The 19,844-nt window shown below is 54.4% G+C and overlaps 1 protein-coding gene across 3 annotated transcripts in view; it reads left to right on the top strand.

Moving 5' to 3' along the window:
- ITPR3 (inositol 1,4,5-trisphosphate receptor type 3) overlaps positions 1-19,844 on the top strand; it is a 66,736-nt gene that overhangs the window by 14,060 nt on the left and 32,832 nt on the right. For all 3 annotated transcript variants that reach the window (XM_027057972.2, XM_027057971.2, XM_027057973.2), the window contains exons 2-9: positions 1,827-1,897; positions 13,039-13,160; positions 15,050-15,136; positions 15,730-15,888; positions 16,080-16,178; positions 16,518-16,601; positions 18,932-19,078; positions 19,288-19,383. In XM_027057972.2, coding sequence (XP_026913773.1) covers positions 1,827-1,897; positions 13,039-13,160; positions 15,050-15,136; positions 15,730-15,888; positions 16,080-16,178; positions 16,518-16,601; positions 18,932-19,078; positions 19,288-19,383 — 865 coding nt within the window. The remainder of the gene's footprint in view (positions 1-1,826; positions 1,898-13,038; positions 13,161-15,049; positions 15,137-15,729; positions 15,889-16,079; positions 16,179-16,517; positions 16,602-18,931; positions 19,079-19,287; positions 19,384-19,844) is intronic.

The following is a 19,844-nucleotide window of genomic DNA, read 5'->3' as shown; positions in this document are numbered from 1 at the left end:
ACCCATAGTGTAGACATGGCAACCAGTTGCAGTAGGAAGAGGCATGGCAGTAGGAGAGACCGGGACCAGGTGCTGTGGGAACACGGGGGGTGGGGGGGGGTGGGGGGGTGGGGTGGGGGGGAAGGAGGCCCAGGGGGAGGGAGGGCGCTGGCCAAGGAAGGTTTCACAGAGTAGAGAGAGGGGCCAAGGGTGGAAGAATAAATGAGGTCTGCTAGGCCTGGGTCTTGGTGAGGAGCCAGGGAGGGCTGAGCATGAAGGGCATTGCAGGCTTCCAGGACCACCTATTTAGAGATGAGAGCTCCAGGGACCTTGGGATCAACTGGAGGTTTAGCATGGTTGGAGCAGAAGTTGTGAGGCCAATTAGGGAGTGGGTGGAGTCAGTCCACAAAAGGCCTTGTTAGCCAACCTAAGGAGGGGAGGAGAAGGAGGTTTTGGAATCAACTCTGTGACTTCAGGCAAATTATTTCGCATTCAAACTCAGTTTCCTCCTCTGTAAAATGGAGTTAATGAATAGCCCCTTGTGGGGAAGTTGGTGAGAATTCAGAGGTAACAGTTGTGAAACGCTGAGATAAGATCTGGCTTCTGAAATGATGGATCATCATCATCACTTTATCCTAGAGGCTAGGATGGCATTGAATAATTTTAAATGTAGGAACGGGTGGGTGGATGGATGGATGTATGTATAAGTGGGTAGTTGGACGGATGGGTAGATGGATAGATGAGTGGGTGGATAGATGGATGGTTGGATGGATGGATGGATGGATGGATGGATGGATAATTGGGTAGTTGGATGGATGGGTGGATGGATGGATGGATGGATAAGTGGGTAGTTGGATGGATGGGTAGATGGATAGATGAGTGGGTGGGTAGATGGATAGATGAGTGGGTGGATAGATGGATGGTTGGATGGATGGATGGATGGATGGATGGATGGATGGATGTATAATTGGGTAGTTGGATGGATGGGTGGATGGATGGATGGATGGATAAGTGGGTAGTTGGATGGATGGGTAGATGGATAGATGAGTGGGTGGGTAGATGGATAGATGAGTGGGTGGGTAGATGGATGGATGAGTAAGTGGGTGGATGGATGTCCTCCAGAGATTCAGGATTAATCACAGCTGTGGCTTAAGAGATTTTAGGCCCCAGGATAGGCCAAAAGGGAGGGTATGGAATGGGGCCTGACTGAGGTTGAGAAGGTGCAAGGTTCATTGTCCTGTCTTTGAGACCAAAGGATGGTCCTCCTAGTTTGGTGTCTCATAAGCTTTTCCCATTTGTCCATCTGTTTCTAGTCTCTCTCTGTCTCTGTTTGTATCCTGCTTATTTTTCTGACTCTATCTTTTCTGCTCTGCTTTCTCTGTCTCTCACTTCCTCCCTCTCTGAGTTTCTCTGACTTTGTGTCTCTGTTGGTCCTTTTCCCTTGCCTTCCTACACTGCCCACTGTCCCTTAGGTCTGGGCAGCAGTGTCTCACTCAGGGCTTTCATAGGATTTATATCTGCAGTGTGCAACAGCCCAGACTGGAGGCAGACCCCCTACAAGACAGCTCCAGCCCCGTGAAGTGAGGGGTGGGGGTGGGAGGGTCGGGGAGCTGGATGTGTCTCTGTGCTTCTTCTGGGGTCTCCCCATCCCCACCCCAAAAGACCTTGCCTTTTAACAGCGGTGCCAGGAAAGGGAAAGACTTGATGGTGGGGGGGGGGGCGGTTGACAGCCATGGAGAGGTTTTTTTGGAGGTCTCCCCAGTGCCCTGGAATCCCCTGCCCTGAGGGAGGCACGCCTGGGGAGATGGTCTCTTCTGTCCCGCTGATGGAGCTGCCTTGTCCCTCAGGTTGGTGGATGACCGCTGTGTGGTGGAGCCCGCGGCAGGGGACCTGGACAACCCCCCTAAGAAGTTCCGAGGTAAGACCTCCGCTCTCGCCGCCAGCCTCCCTCCCAGGCTGCTGAGTCTTGGCCCTGGGACAGAACTCACTCAACTCCATCCAGCCCCAACAGGCCGGGTTAGACCAGGAGCTGCCCTGCAGCCCTCCTACTACTCTCTGCGGAACCCCCATCAGGCTGTGCTGCTGCTACCTCGGCCCAGACAGCTTCTGCCTTCATTTCCGGGGGGCCACACCCCGCTTCTCAGGGGCACACCCGCATCTGGCTGGGAGCCGTTCTCCCCCGAACTCCCCACCGGCCACAAGGCCTTCTTTGTTTGCATGACTGGGCATTTTCTGAGGGAGCAGGGGAGGGGAAGAGAATTTCCCCGGGCTTTAGGAGGCCCAGGGTGAGAGCCCTTCCGGGTGCCGCAGTCTCCTTATCCTCGTGGTGAGGGGATTGGAGCCAGTGATCTCTGGGTCCCCGCTCCTGACCCTGGCGGTGTCCCCAGGCCCGGGCCTTGTGGAGGACTCCCGCCCGAGGGGAGCTTGTGGAACCCAGACCTCGCTCTGCTGAGTGACTTAGGCAAGGGCCTTTGCTCTCGGGGCCTCTGTGTCCTCTGTGGTCAGTGGGCTCCTCAGCCCCACCCCACAGGCCCAGGGGCGCTGAGAGAATGAAATGACACCCTGCTGTCACGGTGCCCAGCCAGGGTAAAGTGTTATTGTTGTGATTACCTGTGAGGCTGAGACCGACAATCAGACAGATCCTGGGTGTGGTGGGCAGGGTGGGAGCAGGTAGGAACAGGCCGGGCTGCTGCCGCCTGGTCTGCCCACGTGGCTGCTCCTCTGGGGAGAGATTAGCTGGGATTGTGCTCGAGGGGGATGCTGGGAGGCGAGCGGGGTTTAAGATAATCCTGAGGCATCCTTGACCGTCTGTCTGCCCGGGCCTTGCCCATCCATTGAAGGGTGGAGGAGATGGAGGGGGGCCCTCCCAGCTGGAAGAAGGGCCCCACACCTGTTGTTGTGCTTCTGCTTGTACTGGGGGCCTCTGAGTGGGGGCTGAGTCTGGGGGTCTTAGGCCAGGAAGTGCCCTGGTATGTGGGAACTGCCTCTGGCACTGGACATTCCTCACCACCGTAGACTCTGCGCTGCGGAGTCTGGCCCCGCTGCCTCTCTCACCTCATCCCCCACCCCTTGCCCCCCTCTCATTCCCTCCAGCCACACCACCTCCCTGCTGTTCCTCATATTTATCAGCCAAGCTCCCCCCCGCCCCCACCTTTGTACTTGCTGTTCCTCTGCTTGGAAGGTTCTTACTCCGCATATTCACCTGGCTTGTGCTTCAGGTCTCATATCCTTGGTGGGGCATTCGTTGACCACCCAGTATCAAATTGCACCCCTCATCTCCCTTCCCTGCTTTCCTTTTCTCTACAGTGTGAATCTGATGCCCCATGCATTCTAGTTATGTGTTTATCGTCTGTGGAGCTAGAATGTCAGCTCCGCCAGGGCAGGGATCTCTGGTTGTTTTGTTCTCTGTTCTGGCTGCAGCGTCTGCCACATAGCGCGTGCCTGGTACACATCTGAGGAATAAATGCAGGCATCAGCCCCTCCTCAGGCTTCCTCCCGCCCCTGCTGCCTCTCTCAGGCCTGGCTGCTCCTGTTGCTGTGACCCGTCCAAAGTCCCTAGGTTGAACCCAACCTCGAAAGCATTGAGCCTGGGCTTTGGGGGTTTCAGGGTGCTGGTGCGGGCCCCCTGCTTGGAGGCCCAGCTCTGACCATGCCTGCCCCTCAGTCCTGAAGGTTGAGAGTGAGTAGTGATGGAGCCTGGGCCTTTCCTGGAGCCAGAAGTAGGAGAGCTTTGGAGCGGCTCATGGAGGGGCGGATTTCTACTCTAGCTGGGGGATTTAGGTAAATTCTTGGGAGGAAGTTAGTAAGGGTGAGGGTCCCCAGGGTGGGCTGTGCCAGGGCAGGGAGGGCACTGGAACAAAGAGGGAAGGTGTGCACAGTCAGCTTTGTGGTGTGACAGGTGGTGGCAGGCAGGTGGGTGTGGCCGAGGAAGATTTGCTCTAGAGTTCAGTGGACAGAGTCTGGGGCCAATTTTTGGCAACAAAAAAATCACTACTCCCTCCTTTCTTTTCCTCTCTGTTTTCCCAAAGCCTGTGAGTGGGGCCCTCCCCAAGATCTGGGGGTTGCCCTGTTGTCCCTGTGGTCTCACTGTGCCCAGCCAGCTCAGAGAGGGGGAAGGGGGGACTCAGCCTCCAGCTTCTTCCGTGCCCTCTCTGCCCCAGGTCCTGGCCCGGGGTGTCTTGATGAGGCAGGCAGAGGCCCCTCTGAACTCCCTGTGGCCCCATTTGAACCTGAGAAGAGCCGACCTTTGGGACAGAACCAGGTCTCTGTGCACCCCATAGCTGGCAGGTAGTTGGGAGTGTGAGAACTTGGACAAGAGACATGGCCTCCCACTACTTCAGTTTTGAGACTAACGCCCAGAGAAGAGGAAAGCATAGCTTGGCCTCAAACCTGGGAGTCCTAGTTCTCATTGTTCCACATCCCTCCTGTAAACACCCTGTAAGGCACTGGAAGGAGGTCCCCAGCAAGGGTGTGGGGGCCATGGCAGGCATGTTAGAAGTTGGCTAGATGTCATCAGAGATGGCCGCTTCCTGAGGCCCCACAAGTGCAGTCACAGCATCCTGGGTGGGCCCAACCGTTGCTGGGAACTCTGGTTTCTCCCTCTGTCCCCCAAAAGCTTGGTTATCCTCACATGCTGACCCTGGAGGCCCCCAGGCCGGGCTGGCAAAGCCCAGTGAAGCTCCCGACCAGCCTCCACCAGTCCCTCATAGGCTTCTTGTTTGTGGTTTCAGCTCTAGCCATCTTCTGAGGCCATTCCAAGCCCTAACACGTTCTGGGAATTCTTTCCAGACTCTGCAGGGCCCTGGAAGGCCCAGGTTGCTGGTGCCCCAATGTGTAGGGCACCCCATGCCAGCCCACCCTCCCTGACCTTTGCTTTGCCGTAGGGGTCTTGGGGTTATGGCTGCTCTGAGTCTCACACTGCTGACTGGGCCTGGGGTCTGAGCAATTCTCTCCTGTGAGCCCTTTTTCTATCTCCATTTCCACTTGGGGGCCCAGTACAGGGCTTGGGGAGCTCTTGTCTCCCAGTCTACCTTAGGGAAGCTCAGAGCCCACATACCTAGCTATGGCAACCCCAGGAATGTATGTAGTGGCCACTTACCCACTTACCCACCCAGACTGGGTGGAGCCCATGCAGGGGAGAGGCTGATGAAGTGACCTCCCCGTGCTTATATGGCTGGGGGCCCCCCACCTCCCCCAAGGCTATGCCTCTGCTCTCCCTGTCCCACCTTCCAAGCCCAGTTTATTGTTATTTTTGTTATTATTAAGACATATTTCAACTCTACACAAAAGTCAAGAGAGCTCTATCAGATCCTTCTTGCCACGTTTATTTCAGACCTTGTCATTTTTAAAGCATCTTATGCCTGTAGCTGAAGCCCTTTGGGTTTTTCCCCTGATCCCTTTCCCCTCCCTCTCTCTCCAGAGGCAAACACTCATCAGAAATTGGTGTGTACCATTCAGGAGCCTGTTTTTATACTTTTGCTATTAATACATAGGGCTGTATTCATGAACGATACAGGGTACGATTTCCCATTTTTATAACCCCGCGTATTAAAATCTTTCCACACATTTTTAATTCAGCATGGTTTTTGAGGTTTCTCCATGTTGACACATTTGGCTTTAGTTCATCTGGTTAATTGCTATGTAATATTCCATCGGGTGAATAAACTGCAATCCACTTATCGGTTCTCCTGTTGATAGACATTTAGCTCATTTCCGGCTTTTGGCAGCTGCCGGCCATGCTGCGGTGGGCACTGCCATACCCGTCTCCTGGGGCTCATGTGCAGCAGTGTCTTGGGTGTGTCCCGAGGTGGGGGACACCTGGTGCAAGGGAGCTCTTCTGAGCCTTCCTGCAGGGCTGTGCATGCTCACCCCCCCCCCCCGACTATGGGTGCGTCCCCCCTTGCTTCCACCCCCCCCCCCCACCCCGCTGCACTTGGTTCTGTCCCACTAAATTTCTTCCAGCCTGCTGGGTGTGAAATAGTTTTAATTTGCGTTCCTCTGACTACCAATGAGATGGAGCATCTTTTCATATGTTTATTGGCCACTTAAAATTTTGTTCTTATTCCCTCCCCCCCATTTTATAAAAGTAATGCGAATACAGGCTCCAGGTTCAAGATGAAAGCAACATTGCCCCCCCACCTCACCCTCACTCACCTTCTGCCCCCTTTTCTGGGGGCAACGGTATAGAAAAACAGACTAGGAAATTATTCATATATGGAAACATCAAAACATTGTACAAATAGGCATAGAGAGTCTACTCCCACCCGCCTTCTCCCCCTGCTTCGCTCCTCTAGTGTGGTCCCTTCAGGGGACCACTTTCCTGAGCTCCTTATGCATCCTCCAGGGTTCCTTTGTCAAATACAAACATATACACTCTTCGGATTTCCCCCCTTTTCTTAAAAGTAGCATTCTGTATACACTATTCTGTTTTTTTGTTTTTACTTTACAAATCTTACTATGGATCCTACTGGGGACCTTTTCATATTAGTATATAGAAACCTTGAAATGTCTCTGTTTTTTTGTTTCACTTAGAAACTCATTTTTGGGTGCCTGGGTGACTCGGTTGAGTGTCTGAATTTTGATTTCGGCTCAGATCGTTCATGATCCCAGGGCTGTGAGATCGAGCCCTGTGTCGGGCTCCGAGCTAGGTGTAGAGTCTGCTGAAGATTCTTTCTCATGCTCTTTCTGCTCCTCCCCAACTTGTGCTTGCGTGTGTGGGCGTGTGTGTGCACGCGTGTGCACACGTGCCACACACACACTCTCAAAAGAAACAAACAAACAAAACAAAAACCAACTCATTTTTGTTCTGTATCCTCGACAACTGTGTGAAAATAGTGTTTCTACTACTTACATATATTTAAAAAAATTTTTTTTAACGTTTATTTATTTTTTTGAGACAGAGAGAGACAGAGCATGAACGGGGAAGGGTCAGAGAGAGGGAGACACAGAATCTGAAACCGGCTCCAGGCTCTGAGCTGTCAGCACAGAGCCTGACGCGGGGCTCGAACTCACGGACACTTAACCGACTGAGCCACCCAGGCGCCCCTACTTACATAGTTTTAAACGTTAAAAAAAGTATTTATTTTTACATTGTGGTAAAGATCCATAGCATAAAGTTCCCCATCTTTAGCCATTTTTAAGTGTACAGTTAAGTGTCATTAAGCACATTCTCACTGTTATGCATCCATCACCACCTTCCGGCCTCAGAACGCTTTTCTTCCCAGAAAACTGAAAGTCTAACCTGTTAAATAATCACCACCACCAGCCGTTCTCCACCGCCCCCCCCTCCCCGCCCCCCGCACTGTGCTGCTTTCCAACTCTGTAAATTTGACTGTTTGAAGTACCCACGTGAGCGGAATTACCCAGTATTTGCCCTTTTGTGACTGGCTTCTTTCACTTAGCATAATGGCCTCACGGTTTACGCACGTGTGGCGTGTATAGCGTGTGTCCGAAGTTCTGACCTCTGTCTCTTACACCTGCAGAGCATTCCATTATGCGGTTCTGTTGGGCAGTATTTAACCAGTCCCCTCCGATGGACACTTGGGCTATCCCTAATCTCCAGCTTTCCCGCCAGTGCTGCAGCGAAGACCCCTGTCCCTTGTCATTTTGTGCAAACGCAGGTGTGCTCTTGGAAGGCTGGACCAGTGGCGAGGCTGCTGAGTCGGGGGCAAGGGCATCTGGGCTGCTGATCGAGTCTGCCAGCTGTCCCCCACTGGGTTGTACCACGTTATGCCTCCTCAGCCACTTCGGAAGGCAGTCCCTTTGAACTCTTCGATGTTTCCGCTGTCGCTCCCAGGTCTTTCAATGCTCTGCTTATTCTAGGAGAATTTAGCTCCCCTGGGCCGCTCGTCCACTTCCTCTGCCCTATCCTCCTGAGGGCAGCCTGTCTCGACTCTCGACTGTCACCTTCATAAACCTGATGATCATGGTTCCGCCTTCATTTCTCGGCCACCAGCAACCCCAGCGCTGACCCCCGCCCCCTCCCTCCTCTGCCAGGCTCACTTTCAGTTTTACATCAAGGCTGAATGACCTTGCCTTCTCTTCTGTACACACCCATGGAGTCTTGCATGTTTTGTTCGACAGGTTGAGTCTAAACGTTGACAATAATTAAAAGCAGATGTTTACGTGATTTACACAGGGCTTAGATGTTATTGTGACTGTAGAACTTTATTCCCTGTGCTGTGTTCGCATCTCGAGTTGTCTGCACTGGTGCTTTTCAACCTGGTTGGAACAGGAGGACTATTTGGGGTTGGCGTGCCTTTACAAATGCATATCCCAGGCCTCGCCCCAACCTGCTGAATCTACAGGGGACCTGGGAGTTTGTATTTAAAAAAATTTGTTTTAATGTTTACTATTTTGAGAGAGAGAGAGAGAGAGAGAGAGTATGGGCAGGGGAGGGGCAGAGAGAGGGAGAGAGAGAATCCCAAGCAGGCTCCACCCTGTCAGCGCAGAGTCTGACACAGGGCTCGAACTCACAGACCGCGAGATCATGACCTGAGCCCAAACCCGGAGTCAGATGCCTAACTGACTGAGCCACCCAGGCGCCCCAAAGGAGTTTGTATTTTTTAAGCTCCTCCAGTGGCAGTGGCTTTTGGAGTGTTACATACCTTAGTTTCAGGGAAGGTCACTTGACTTTGTTTACTAGGTGAACATCCTCTTGTCTGCAGCCTCACAGGCAGTGGTGCTCCCTCTGCCGCGAGCATGTGTCCCCCAGCACACGCAGCCCTTACTGTTGGAAACCTGCCTGGACCCAGACTTATCTCTTGGCCTTTGAGGCTGCAGCTCCCGTGTGAGCCTGGTCTCCCCGCTCCCATCCCACTCTTCCTCCTCACTGCCCTTCTGCCCTGTGGTTTGGTGAGAAGAAGCATTCTGGCCTCTTCTGGGGTTCTGACAGGGCTGCCTCTGGGCAAGAAAGCACAGCATTGTAAAAGCATGGAGGTGTGCAGAGAGGTGGGCCACAAATATTTTAGAGGACTCAAGTCATTTATTCATTCAACAAGCATCTTCTGACGTGTATTACAGGCAAGGCTCTAAGGGACCATCTGTGTGAGAGAAAAAGGCACATTTGACAAGTTCTAGGTAGTCAGTTTCCAAGACAGAGATGAAAGAGTTGGGAGCAGGGAGGGATCAGTGCTGGCTTACTCCCACTCCTGGGATGCTCCAGGGCAGTGTGCTTCATTCAGCCATGGGCTCTGACCCATTAGTGGGCTGTGAAGTCCCTTCAATGGGACTCAACCATCCTTTAAAGAATTGGATAGAATTGAATTCGAATGCGTCTTAGAATGCATGGTAGTAAGAGTTGTTAATGTCTCATTAATTCTTCCTTCGGCCCTGCCTAAGCTCCTGTTCCCCTGTTAAATACTTAAGTGAGTTTTAAGTGTGGTTGTTGAAGCTTTTTTATTTCTAGAGATTCTATCTGGTTCTTTCTCAGCCTGTGGTGTTACTTTGTACAGTTTCCCCTTCTAAGGATCCCTTAGGCTTTTGTGGATTTAGGCAGGGTAGGTGTAACTGTTCTACGGATGCCTGTGTTTGAAGTCTCTTCAACATCTGTTTCTACTGTCTGTTTTGTGGGTTGGTTCTCTCTCATCACATCTAGTTCCCAAGAGTTCCTGGTTGTTTTTCACTGTACACTGGATATTGCATTTGAAAAATTTGGTACGGAGTGCCTCGGTGGCTCAGTTGGTTGAGCATCCAACTTCGGCTCTGTTTTGAGCCCCATGTCGGGCTCTGTGCTGGCAGCTCAGAGCCTGGAGCCTGCTTTGGATTCTGTGTGTCCCTCTCTCTCTCTGCCCCTCCCCCATGTGCGCTCTGTTTCTCTTTCTCTTGAAAATAAATAAACGCTTAAAAAAATTGAAAGATTTGGTATGAGTCGTTGTGGACCAGGAGGAAGTTACCTTCCTCCAGAGAGGGTGTGCATATCCTGTTACTGGACTCCTGGGGCTCCACCCATCCAAGACCGCCTAAAGCCAGGCACGAATTTTGGGTTTCTTGCACCATCCAAGGGATTCCAACAGGGCTCTCCTTGCTGGAAGGAGCTCTTTTCACCTGGGGTGTAGCCCTTTGGGGTCTTAGCTTCCTGAGTGGAGGGTCGCCTGTTAGACTCCCACCTTCCATGGGCCTGGGCTTGGATTTCTGTCCCTGTCACCTGATGGAGTCATCCAAATAAAAGCCTGTGTTTTCTGGAATCAGCAAATATCCTCAGGGCAAAAGTAGCTTGGGTGTTTCTGTATCTCTGAACTTCCCTTTGATCTTCTGTTCGGGCCCAATAATTCTTCACTGTTTTGTCAGTTCTTTAAGAAGTCTTAAAATAATATCCATTTGAAAAACCTGGTTGCTTTAGTTGTTTTCTGGTTGGGTTGGTCCAAAAGACATGATAATGACGGTTCTCAGCCCTGCCCTGTCACAGCCTGCCCCTATTACCAGGGACAGAAGTCCCCATGTGGTTTCACAAAGTGGTGATCCAAGAATGTATTTCGTAGGCCAGTCAGTTCAGAAAGGCTTGAGCCCCTCTGCTGTAGGGCGACCCAGGGCAGCATCTGTCTTTCCTTCTGTTCTCTGTTCTGGATTGGGAGTGGGAGGGGGTGGTGGGGAGACCAGGGAGCTCATGACTGCCAAGACCTGTGGGCTCCAGGCTCACTCAGACTCCTGGCCCTGGCCCTCCTGTCTCAGTTTGCCTGACCCCAAGTGTGACTGGCTGCTGTCACTTCACCTCCTCCTCCGGCACTGTCTTGCCCTTCCCTCCACTTGAGCGCCCCATCCCTTTCCTCCCTTCTAGGCTATAGATTCAGGCCCCACGTCATCCACGTGAGGGACTCATTTCTAGATTCCTGTGTTCATCTGGCAGATATTCTCTGAGACCTGACCTGGTGCTGGAGACACGGGGAAGGTCACGTGGCCCTGCCAGCCTGCAGATGAGCCTGTCAGATCCAGAACCCCCTTTAATATTATTAAGTGGAATTCAAAAATAATACAATCTATGCATGTCTATATTTATGTAACATAAAATGGGGGGGTCCAGGGCCCGGATCTGACTGAGCTTGGAGCTGGGGGGAGGGAGCGAGGCCAGTCTAATACCTTAAGTGTGATAAAAAAGAGACATAAAAGGAAAACAATTTATAATATAGTAGTATATGTTTTAGAAGTCGATGTTGGGCACAACTAGAAGACCCAAGGAAGCAGTCAGAGCTTGCCTGTGAATCATGAAGACGGCAGCCACAAACGCAGGCATCTGGCACGGCCATGAGCGTGATGCATTCTCTGAAACAGCAAAAAGCTCCTGGTCAAGTTTGAGCAACACAAAGAACAACACAAATTCCCTCAGTTTCGAAACGAGTCGCATTCCTGAAAAATTCAGTGTTTGCTAAAAACTGTGCAACAAGTACTTTGTGTTTCTGTGGGCCACTCTGGGCCCAGAGTGCTGCTCTCAGCTGTCCACCTGCACGCGTGTGGCAGGACACTCTCGGCAGGAGTCATGCCGGACAGTCTTTATGGTGCAGGTGTCCAGCGTCCCTGTCCTGCCCACTAAATGCCAGCTGTTACCTCTATCAGGACAACCACCCTCCCATTTTCCAAAACAATTCCTGGTATGCTCCACTTCTCTGACTTCTCTTGGGCACCAGTGGCCTCTAACAAGGCAGTGCGATCGATGTGGTAACCAGGGGACCTGGGGAGCCCTGGGAGCTCCAACCCAGCCTGACGAAGCAGAAGGACTTCTGGGAGGCGGTGACACATGAGCTTCTTCTGGAGGGCTAAGCAGTTCCTTGTAAAGACATACTCTCTCCGACAAACTGAGCACTTATTTCTAAAAGTGATGCCCCCTCATGCTGGTGGTGCCAAGGTGGGCTAGGCAGGGCAGGCCTTGGCGGCTCCATCTACGAATAGAATTGCCATTTTTTCCTTCCCTCTGTCTTTGACTCACTCGGTCTGTCTTCCTGATGGCACCAGGGGCCCTCTGCCTGCTCGTGGGCTAGATAGAAAATCCAGTTTTGCTTTTAGTTGCCGGGGGCTGGATGACCAGTTTGACCAGAGCAGGCACCTAGCCTTCCTTTGGAGGGTAGATGAGAGAGCTTGAGGGGCTCTCCAGCACAGCCATCCCTGTCCTGGGCTCCATGCGGCTGGAGAGGCCCAGTACTGCAGCGTGAGAGGGGTCTTAGAGACCATAAGCCCAGCGCCTTGTCCAGGGTGTGGTTCCCTCCTGTGACGGGGCACCCACTGCCTCACAGGACAGCCTGTGCTGTTGTCAGGTGGGTCCATCCGCCTGGGCCAGCACGTCACCATGACCCAGAATCCCCGATCCCCTCCCACCACACTTTAGAATAGGATTTTTCAACTCATGCTTCCTTTTGATAAATAGAAAAATCTGATGCCCTCTCTGGAGTGGGGGCTTATGAAAATCATAAGTGTTTCATCTGCTTTCCAAAAGAAAAAGAGTAAAAATGAACCTGTTTCTGGAATTTTGATTGGGCAGGTTTTAGGTCAAGTTCCCTGGAAGCAGAGCCTATGACAGGAAGAATTATTGAAGAGGGGTCTCAGGGGAGACCTCACTGACTCAGGGCAAGGGAAGAGCCAAGCAAGGATGTGGTTTCAGGCCAAACAGAAGCGTCAGCCGGATCGTACAGGGAGCTGGGGAGTGACCAGCACTGCGGACAGTCATCTCCAGAGGCCAGACTATCCTGTGTCTGTGCCAGCTGCTCCTGGGGGTGGGGAGGGAGAGGGATGCAACTTCCCAGGCATCTGTGGGCAAGATGGCAGTGGGCCAGAGGAGGATGCAGGTATGAACTGTCAGCCACCGATGTCCACAAAAGCTGGCACAGACAGGGCATGGGGTGCGGGCCTGAGAGCCTCTGATAAATCTCCCGTGGGGAAGAGGGCCTGCGTCTGCCTCCCAGCTGGGATCCTGCTTTCACACCTGCCCCAACTTCTTCTGGGTCCTTCTTACCACTACCTCTCCATCCCAGTGGGGCAGGAGGATGGGGAGAGTGGAGGTGGAATTTGGGGGGTGGGGCTGTAGGCTGAGCCCTCCATGAACTGATCTCCCTCCCTTGGCCTGCCCCACCACAGACTGCCTCTTCAAGGTGTGTCCCATGAACCGCTACTCGGCCCAGAAGCAGTACTGGAAGGCCAAACAGACGAAGCAGGACAAGGAGAAGATCGCTGACGTGGTGCTGCTACAAAAGTTACAGGTGTGTATGCGCACAGGCATGCACCTGTGTATGTGCCTCAGGAATCCGGGTGCACACACGGGGGCCGCTGCCCATCAGAGCCAAGAGGGGCCCTGTGGCTGAGTGGGAAACCCCAGGATGCAAGAGATTGGTATGTGTGGGTGTGAATGAGGTAAGAGAGAGGAAGTAGAGTGCCTTCCCAGTGATCCACTTGTCTATATGACCCTTTGTGCCAGTTAGAAGAAGGTGCTCCTTCCCCCAGGCTGGCATAGCCCTGATGCCCTGGGCACATGGCTCAGTAAGTGAAAGGTGGACTGGATTTCAGCTTCCACCCAGCCCTTCAGCTGGACGCCATAGTGCAGTGAACAACCTGTACAACTGTACCTGGAGTTACCAGTAGCCCCTGGCGACAGTGGCTCCAGGGAACCTGATTTGAAAACCAGTCTTAACCTCCTTCCTCATTTTATAGAGCTGGGTCTGGGACCATTAGAGGGGGCTGGGCAGTCCGTGCTTTCATCCTGTGAGTTTGTAGTAGGGCCTGAACGGCCCTCAGATCTCTGACTCACCTTGGGTTTGTTGGACACAGGGACAGTGCACAGTGCAGAGGCCTGGTGGTTGCTCATGGACCTCTTGGGGGCAGTGGCTCAGTTGACATCCTAGCAGTCCCCTCCGGACAGACCTCAGGGCCCAGTCCCCATGAAAAAGAGAGTACGAGGTTTTGGCTGTGGTCAGCAGCTTGGCACTCTGTTTCTGAGACCCTCCCTCAGGTCTGGTGTCCCAGCCCCTGTCCCGTAGACCTTGCTTCCCTGTGTCCCCTTCCTTGAGGAGGTGGGTGTAAAATGGGGGAAGAGTGGGCTTCACCCCATAGCTATGAACTGGGCTGGAAAGAGGGGGCTGAGGGTGGGCTGCCTGAGGTCTGTTACAGATAACCCATCTTTCTTCCTGGGCTGGGGGCTGTCACAGGCTTCCTTGCTGCTGCGACACACGCCAAAGCTGAACCGGGGATCTGGCCTGGGTGTTGGGCATTTACATGTACACAGACACACACACACATGTGTAGTCACACTGTGGGTTTATGGGAAATCATGTGGTACACGGCCAGTTTCCCTAACAGCCACCCTTGCCCCAGCCTCCGTGGTGAGACCTGGCTGAAGGGACTGAGGAGAAGAACCGGGTAGAAGGGCCAGTGCTTTCAGGGAGTGCCAGTCTGATGGAGGAGACAGAGCCCTGTCTCTAGGACCCCCCAATCTGATGGAGGAGACAGTGCCTATCCTTAAGCAGCCTCCAGTCTAATGTGACAGAAGTGCCTAAAAACGTGTCCTTAATGGGAAACCAGCCAAACCCTCAAGGCCCTTGGCGTTGGATCTGTCAGAGTTGGATCTGGGCCACCAGTGAAGACAGTGGCTAGGAGCACACACAGTTTTGGGAGGGAGGATCATAGAGGAGTGGGGTGGAGGGGGATGGGAAGGAGGCGGAGGAAGTAGCACCAGGCGCGTCTGTCAGGTTTTTGGGCTGGGGGAGGGGTTCCGTGATGGGGGCATCAGGAATCGGCTGAGTTGGGGGTAGTGAGGCACAGCTTAGGTTGTCTGCTGGCAGTGTCAGACGGCACAGGGAGTTCAAGGGCCTGCTGGCATGCCTCCTCCAGATGGGGGGAGGGGGCAGGGGATCGGGGTTCGGGTCCCTGGGCTGCAGGCTGTCTGACCTCAGGCTGCCCCTCTGCATTCTGAGTCTCAGTCCCTCATCACCTGCGGAGGGAATGGGCTAGATGGCCTCTGGGGGGGAGGGGGTCACTGGGTACAGTGCCAGAAGCTGTGTGTGTGTGTGCACACCTGTTGGGGGGGGGGGGGGGATGTGGCCCTCCAGGAGCCGGCTTCCGAGCCTGCGTTCCACCTCTGCGTGTGTCTGTGCAGCACGCAGCCCAGATGGAGCAGAAGCAGAATGACACGGAGAACAAGAAGGTGCACGGGGACGTCGTGAAGTATGGCAGTGTCATCCAGGTGAGACCCACCTGCATCCCCCCCTGAAGAGGCTGGGCTGGCGTTGGGGAGAGGGGTGCCAGCTGACATGCCCTCTGGGGCGTGTCCCTGTGACTGCATATCTGCTTCTGGGTGTGCCTGTTTCTGTGTGGCCTGAGTAGCTGTGTCCGTGGGTGTGTTTCCAGCACAGTGGTCACCGGCCGCTGGAGCCTTATGGTCTGAGTTCAAATCTTGACTCTGTGACCGCGGGCAAGTTACTTAACTTCCCAGTGTCTTTGTTTCCCCATCTGCAAAATCAGGCCAATGATATTACTTCCCTTTTGGTAGTTGTAAGGTTATGGGAATGAATACATGGGAAGGATTCAGAAATGCTAGCTGTTTTTGTGTTCACCTAGGCTCCTGAGAGTGTGTGTGTCTGTGTGTGTGTGTGTCACACACTCACGCGTGCGTGAGTGACTGCACGTGTCTCAATTCGTGTGTTTATGTCTGTGTATCTGACACTGTATGTGTGTCCAGCTGTGACCAAGGTCCAGTGGGCTGCCCAGAGTCCCCGTCCTCGATGGGCTGGCCCCCTGGGGCCCGGTGACCTCACTTGCACCCTGCCTGCCCCCCAGCTCCTGCACATGAAGAGCAACAAGTACTTGACAGTGAACAAGCGGCTGCCAGCCCTGCTAGAGAAGAATGCCATGCGGGTGACACTGGATGCAACAGGCAACGAGGGCTCCTGGCTCTTCATCCAGCCCTTCTGGAAGCTGCGGAGCAACGGGGACAATGTAAGGACAGGGCCCGGCTGGAGGGGCCTGGTGGGAGGTGCGGGCCGCAGCACCAGAGGGGTTTCGACAGGGTCTTTGTTGTGGGGACTGGATGAGGTCTTGCCCGTTTCTCAGAGGGGCAGACCGAGACCAGGGAGAGGCCTGGAGGCCTGGCCCTTCCCACCTTCACCCTGTTCCGCCTGTCCCCATAGGTGGTGGTGGGGGACAAGGTGATCTTGAATCCTGTCAACGCCGGGCAGCCTCTGCATGCCAGCAATTATGAGCTTAGTGACAACGCTGGCTGCAAGGAGGTGAGTGAGGTGGTGGGGCCAGCCCGCAGTGGAAGGGCGTCTGAACATCCTTGAGGGCACAGAAGGGCCCCTCCCCACCATGGTCTTTTCCTCCACTCCCACCTGGCCAGCTGGGTGAGCTGGATCTCTATGTCTGCCCCATTCTTTGCCCCACAGGCTGGCAGCCCCAGGGCAGCTGGCTGGGGCCTGGGGGCCCTGGCTTCGAGAAGACACCTCCTCTCTGTGCTCTGATGGGAGCTGGGCTGGTCCTCCCCCCACCCCCTCACCGGGCCTTTCATGCCCCACTCTCCAACCGCTGGCGGTCCACCTGGCATCAGGGTTCTCTCTGCCCTTCCCCAGGTCAACTCTGTGAACTGCAACACCAGCTGGAAGATCAACCTGTTCATGCAGTTCCGAGACCACCTGGAGGAGGTGTTGAAAGGGGTAAGGACTGGGAGCCCACTGCCCACTGCCACCTGCCTGCCGGCTGCCCAGACCGGCCCTGAAGGTCCCCCTTTCTGCTTTCCCTCACCTACCCTTACCCAGCCCTGCTCTCTGTCAGGCCCTCCCCTCCGTCCCCGCCCACCCCCCCCCCCCCCCCCCGCCGCCACCCACCGGACCACCCCATCTTTTGTTTCTAGCCTCCCTGCCTCAGTCTCCATCTTTTCTGGATCCTGGCGAGCCTCGAATTTTCCTCTTGCTAAGGGTGTGTCAGTGGATAGGGGTCCCCATTCCCTCATCTTGGAGAGCCAGATCCTTTGAGCACTCTGTTTCCTCCCCCACGCCTGCTCCATGGATCCAAGCCAGGTGCACTGCCCTTTGCCCTATGCCCTCTTGGGCAAGGGCCTGAGGCTGCTGAGTCAGGGCCTGTGCCCCGATTCCAGACAGGCTTGGAGGGCACACAGTACTGCTGGGAAACACTGCGGCAACGACTTAGGGAGGGACCAGAGCAAGGGGGAAAGAGGGCTGGAGACACCATTAGACAAGCCCTGAAAACCAGGCATCCAGAGGTTCAAGTGGGGCTTCAGGGGATGGAACCAGCCTACTGGGGTGTGGGTTCTATGTGGAGGGGCAGTTGGGAGGGGCAGATATGGGGGTAGCAAAGAGGGTGGGGCTCCTCAGCTAGGGGAGTTGGCAGGCATCTGACCATGATATCTGTTAAAGGGACAGGGGACAGGCCCGAGAGCAGCCCCCTAAGGAGGCTGCCCTGTGTTCCCTGCATCTTCCCCTGCATAGAAGCCTACAGTGGCTCCCTTGACCCTCCGTTCCCAGCCAGGCTGCTCCATCAGACTTTCCTGCCCCCCTCAGGCTGCCTCAGCCTATCACTCTCCCTCTCCCGTCTCCCAGGCTCTTTCCAGTTCACCCACGCTCTGTTCAAATGCCTTTCTGTCTCTCCCTGAAGCCTGCGCGTCATCCACATATCAGTCAAGCCTCAGCCTGTGTGCCACCTCCTCCCAGAAGCCTTCTCCGATTACACATTCCAGCCCCCAATCTGTGTGGCACTGAGAAAATGAAGCACCATCATCAGGTCGAACCCCGTGGTGCTGCCTGGACTGGTTTCGGTGAATCTGTCATGGCTTTGATGTTAGTGCCAGGCAACCTGGAAGTGAGATCTGAGTGTGCAAAGTCCACCCCTTTTTTTTGTTCTCAACCCTGCGCCTCATGGATACAAGGGTCACAAGATTCTGCCAAAGCAACTGACATAATCTGTGTCTAGTTACTCACTCGTGTGTTCACTCCACAGGTGTTAACTGAGAACTTTGTGTCCAGCGCAGTGGTAGGGAAGCCAGATAATGCTGTTAGTGGTCGCAACTGGTGGTTGGAGTAATAGATATAATATTACTAGACGGTAATAGACGACCCGCTGGTTGTAGGTTCGTTGCCGGAGGAAGTGTGGTGGAAAGATAGGGGCTCTGGAGCTGCAGCACGGATTCATGTCCCATTTGTCACTAGCTCTGTGACCCTCGGCAGGACGTTTACCTTCTCCGTGCCTGAGCCTCTCCACCTGTAGGGTGGGGATAGCGATGTATGTACCCAGGGAGTCAGTGTGAGGAGGAGGTGAGAAAGTCCACGTGAGGTGGGCACGCAGAGGCTGGCACGTGCTAAGCGCGCAGGGTGACTCCATTATACAAATTATAATCCTTGCAATCTCTGCAAGGAGGTCATAGTAGCCCCGTTGTACACGAGAGGAAACTGAGGCTCGGAGATGTTAGGGAACTTATCCAAGGTCACACAGCTTGTGAAGCAGAGCCAGGACCCAAAGTTGGTGTCTGTGTCCAAAGCTTCGGAGACGAATAAGCCAGCTGTTCTAGTTCCTGTGGGAGCAGAAGAAATGGGCAAGAACTACCCATGTTCGGGCAGAAAGGGCCCTAGGGAGGTGCAGCCACGGGCCTAGAAGGGCCCCAGAAGGTGACATCCCTCCTGCCTTCATTGAGGGGGTGACTCGAGATTGGCCTTTAGAGGTCAGGTGGGGTTTCTAGAGATATAAATCCGGGAAGGAGACAGTCAAGGGTGGGTTTGACATAGGAAGCTGGGGAAGGATCTGGATAAGAGCCTGTCCCGCCCCAGTCATCTGGACATCCTGGATTTGGGATCTGGGCAGAGCGCCTGGCTGAGGGGCCAGCCCCTGGCCCCGGCCACCCGCTGGTGGGACCCAGTACACATCTCACCCTCTGCTTGCTGGCTCTGGGAGGAGCCACGGGGGCCCGGCCAGCCGCTCCTGCATCTGACGCAGGTGGGGCTGGCCGTCCTGAGCCCGTGACCCACACCTACAGGGAGACGTGGTGCGGCTGTTCCATGCAGAGCAGGAGAAGTTCCTGACGTGTGACGAGTATAAGGGCAAGCTGCAGGTGTTCCTGCGCACCACGCTGCGCCAGTCCGCCACCTCGGCCACCAGCTCCAATGCCCTCTGGGAAGTGGAGGTCAGAGCTTGTGTCTTAACCAGGACCCAGCCCTGGGCTCCCCCCTTCTTCCCCCATCCCCCTGGAGGGTAGAGCTGGGGTGGGGGTGGGGTGTCCAGGTGCCACTCACCCAGAGCTCTCCAGGCGTCCAGAGTAAACTCCTCCAGGCCTCCCCAGGGTCACCCCTCCCTGGCCAGTCCTCCTTCCTGCCTCACCCCTGCACCCCTCAGGTGGTCCACCATGACCCCTGCCGTGGAGGAGCCGGTCACTGGAATGGCCTGTATCGCTTCAAGCACCTGGCCACGGGCAACTACTTGGCTGCCGAGGTGAGTGGGGAGGGAGAGGGGGGCATCCTGGGGGCTCAGGGTGTGTGTGCGTGTGGGCATGTGTGAGCGTGTGTGCCTGTTGCACGTCTGCACACACAGACACACGTGACTGTGGACACTGGTTTATCTGCACTCTTGCATTTAACAAATACTATCAAGTAAGTGCATGAATGTATATAATTGAGTATTATATGAGTATATACGAGTATACTAATGAGTATTACTGTGCCTTTGCTATGTGCCAGGAGCTAGTCTAGGCCCTGGGGATACAACGGTGAGCCAAATCCCCAGCCCTTGTATAACTTACATTCCACATTCATGTCTGTCCAGAATATGCAGGCTGGTTATATTGGAGCATTCGTGTGTGTGTGTGTGTGTGTGTGTGTGTGTGTGTGTGTGTATTCATCTGTGGGTGTCCACGGAGAGGGGAATGAAGGGCAAGGCCTGGGGGCTCTCATTGG

The sequence above is a fragment of the Acinonyx jubatus genome, chromosome B2 (genome assembly GCF_027475565.1).
Source record: "Acinonyx jubatus isolate Ajub_Pintada_27869175 chromosome B2, VMU_Ajub_asm_v1.0, whole genome shotgun sequence".
Taxonomy (NCBI): Eukaryota; Metazoa; Chordata; class Mammalia; order Carnivora; family Felidae; genus Acinonyx; species Acinonyx jubatus.
This window is presented reverse-complemented; position numbering and strand designations above follow the sequence as displayed.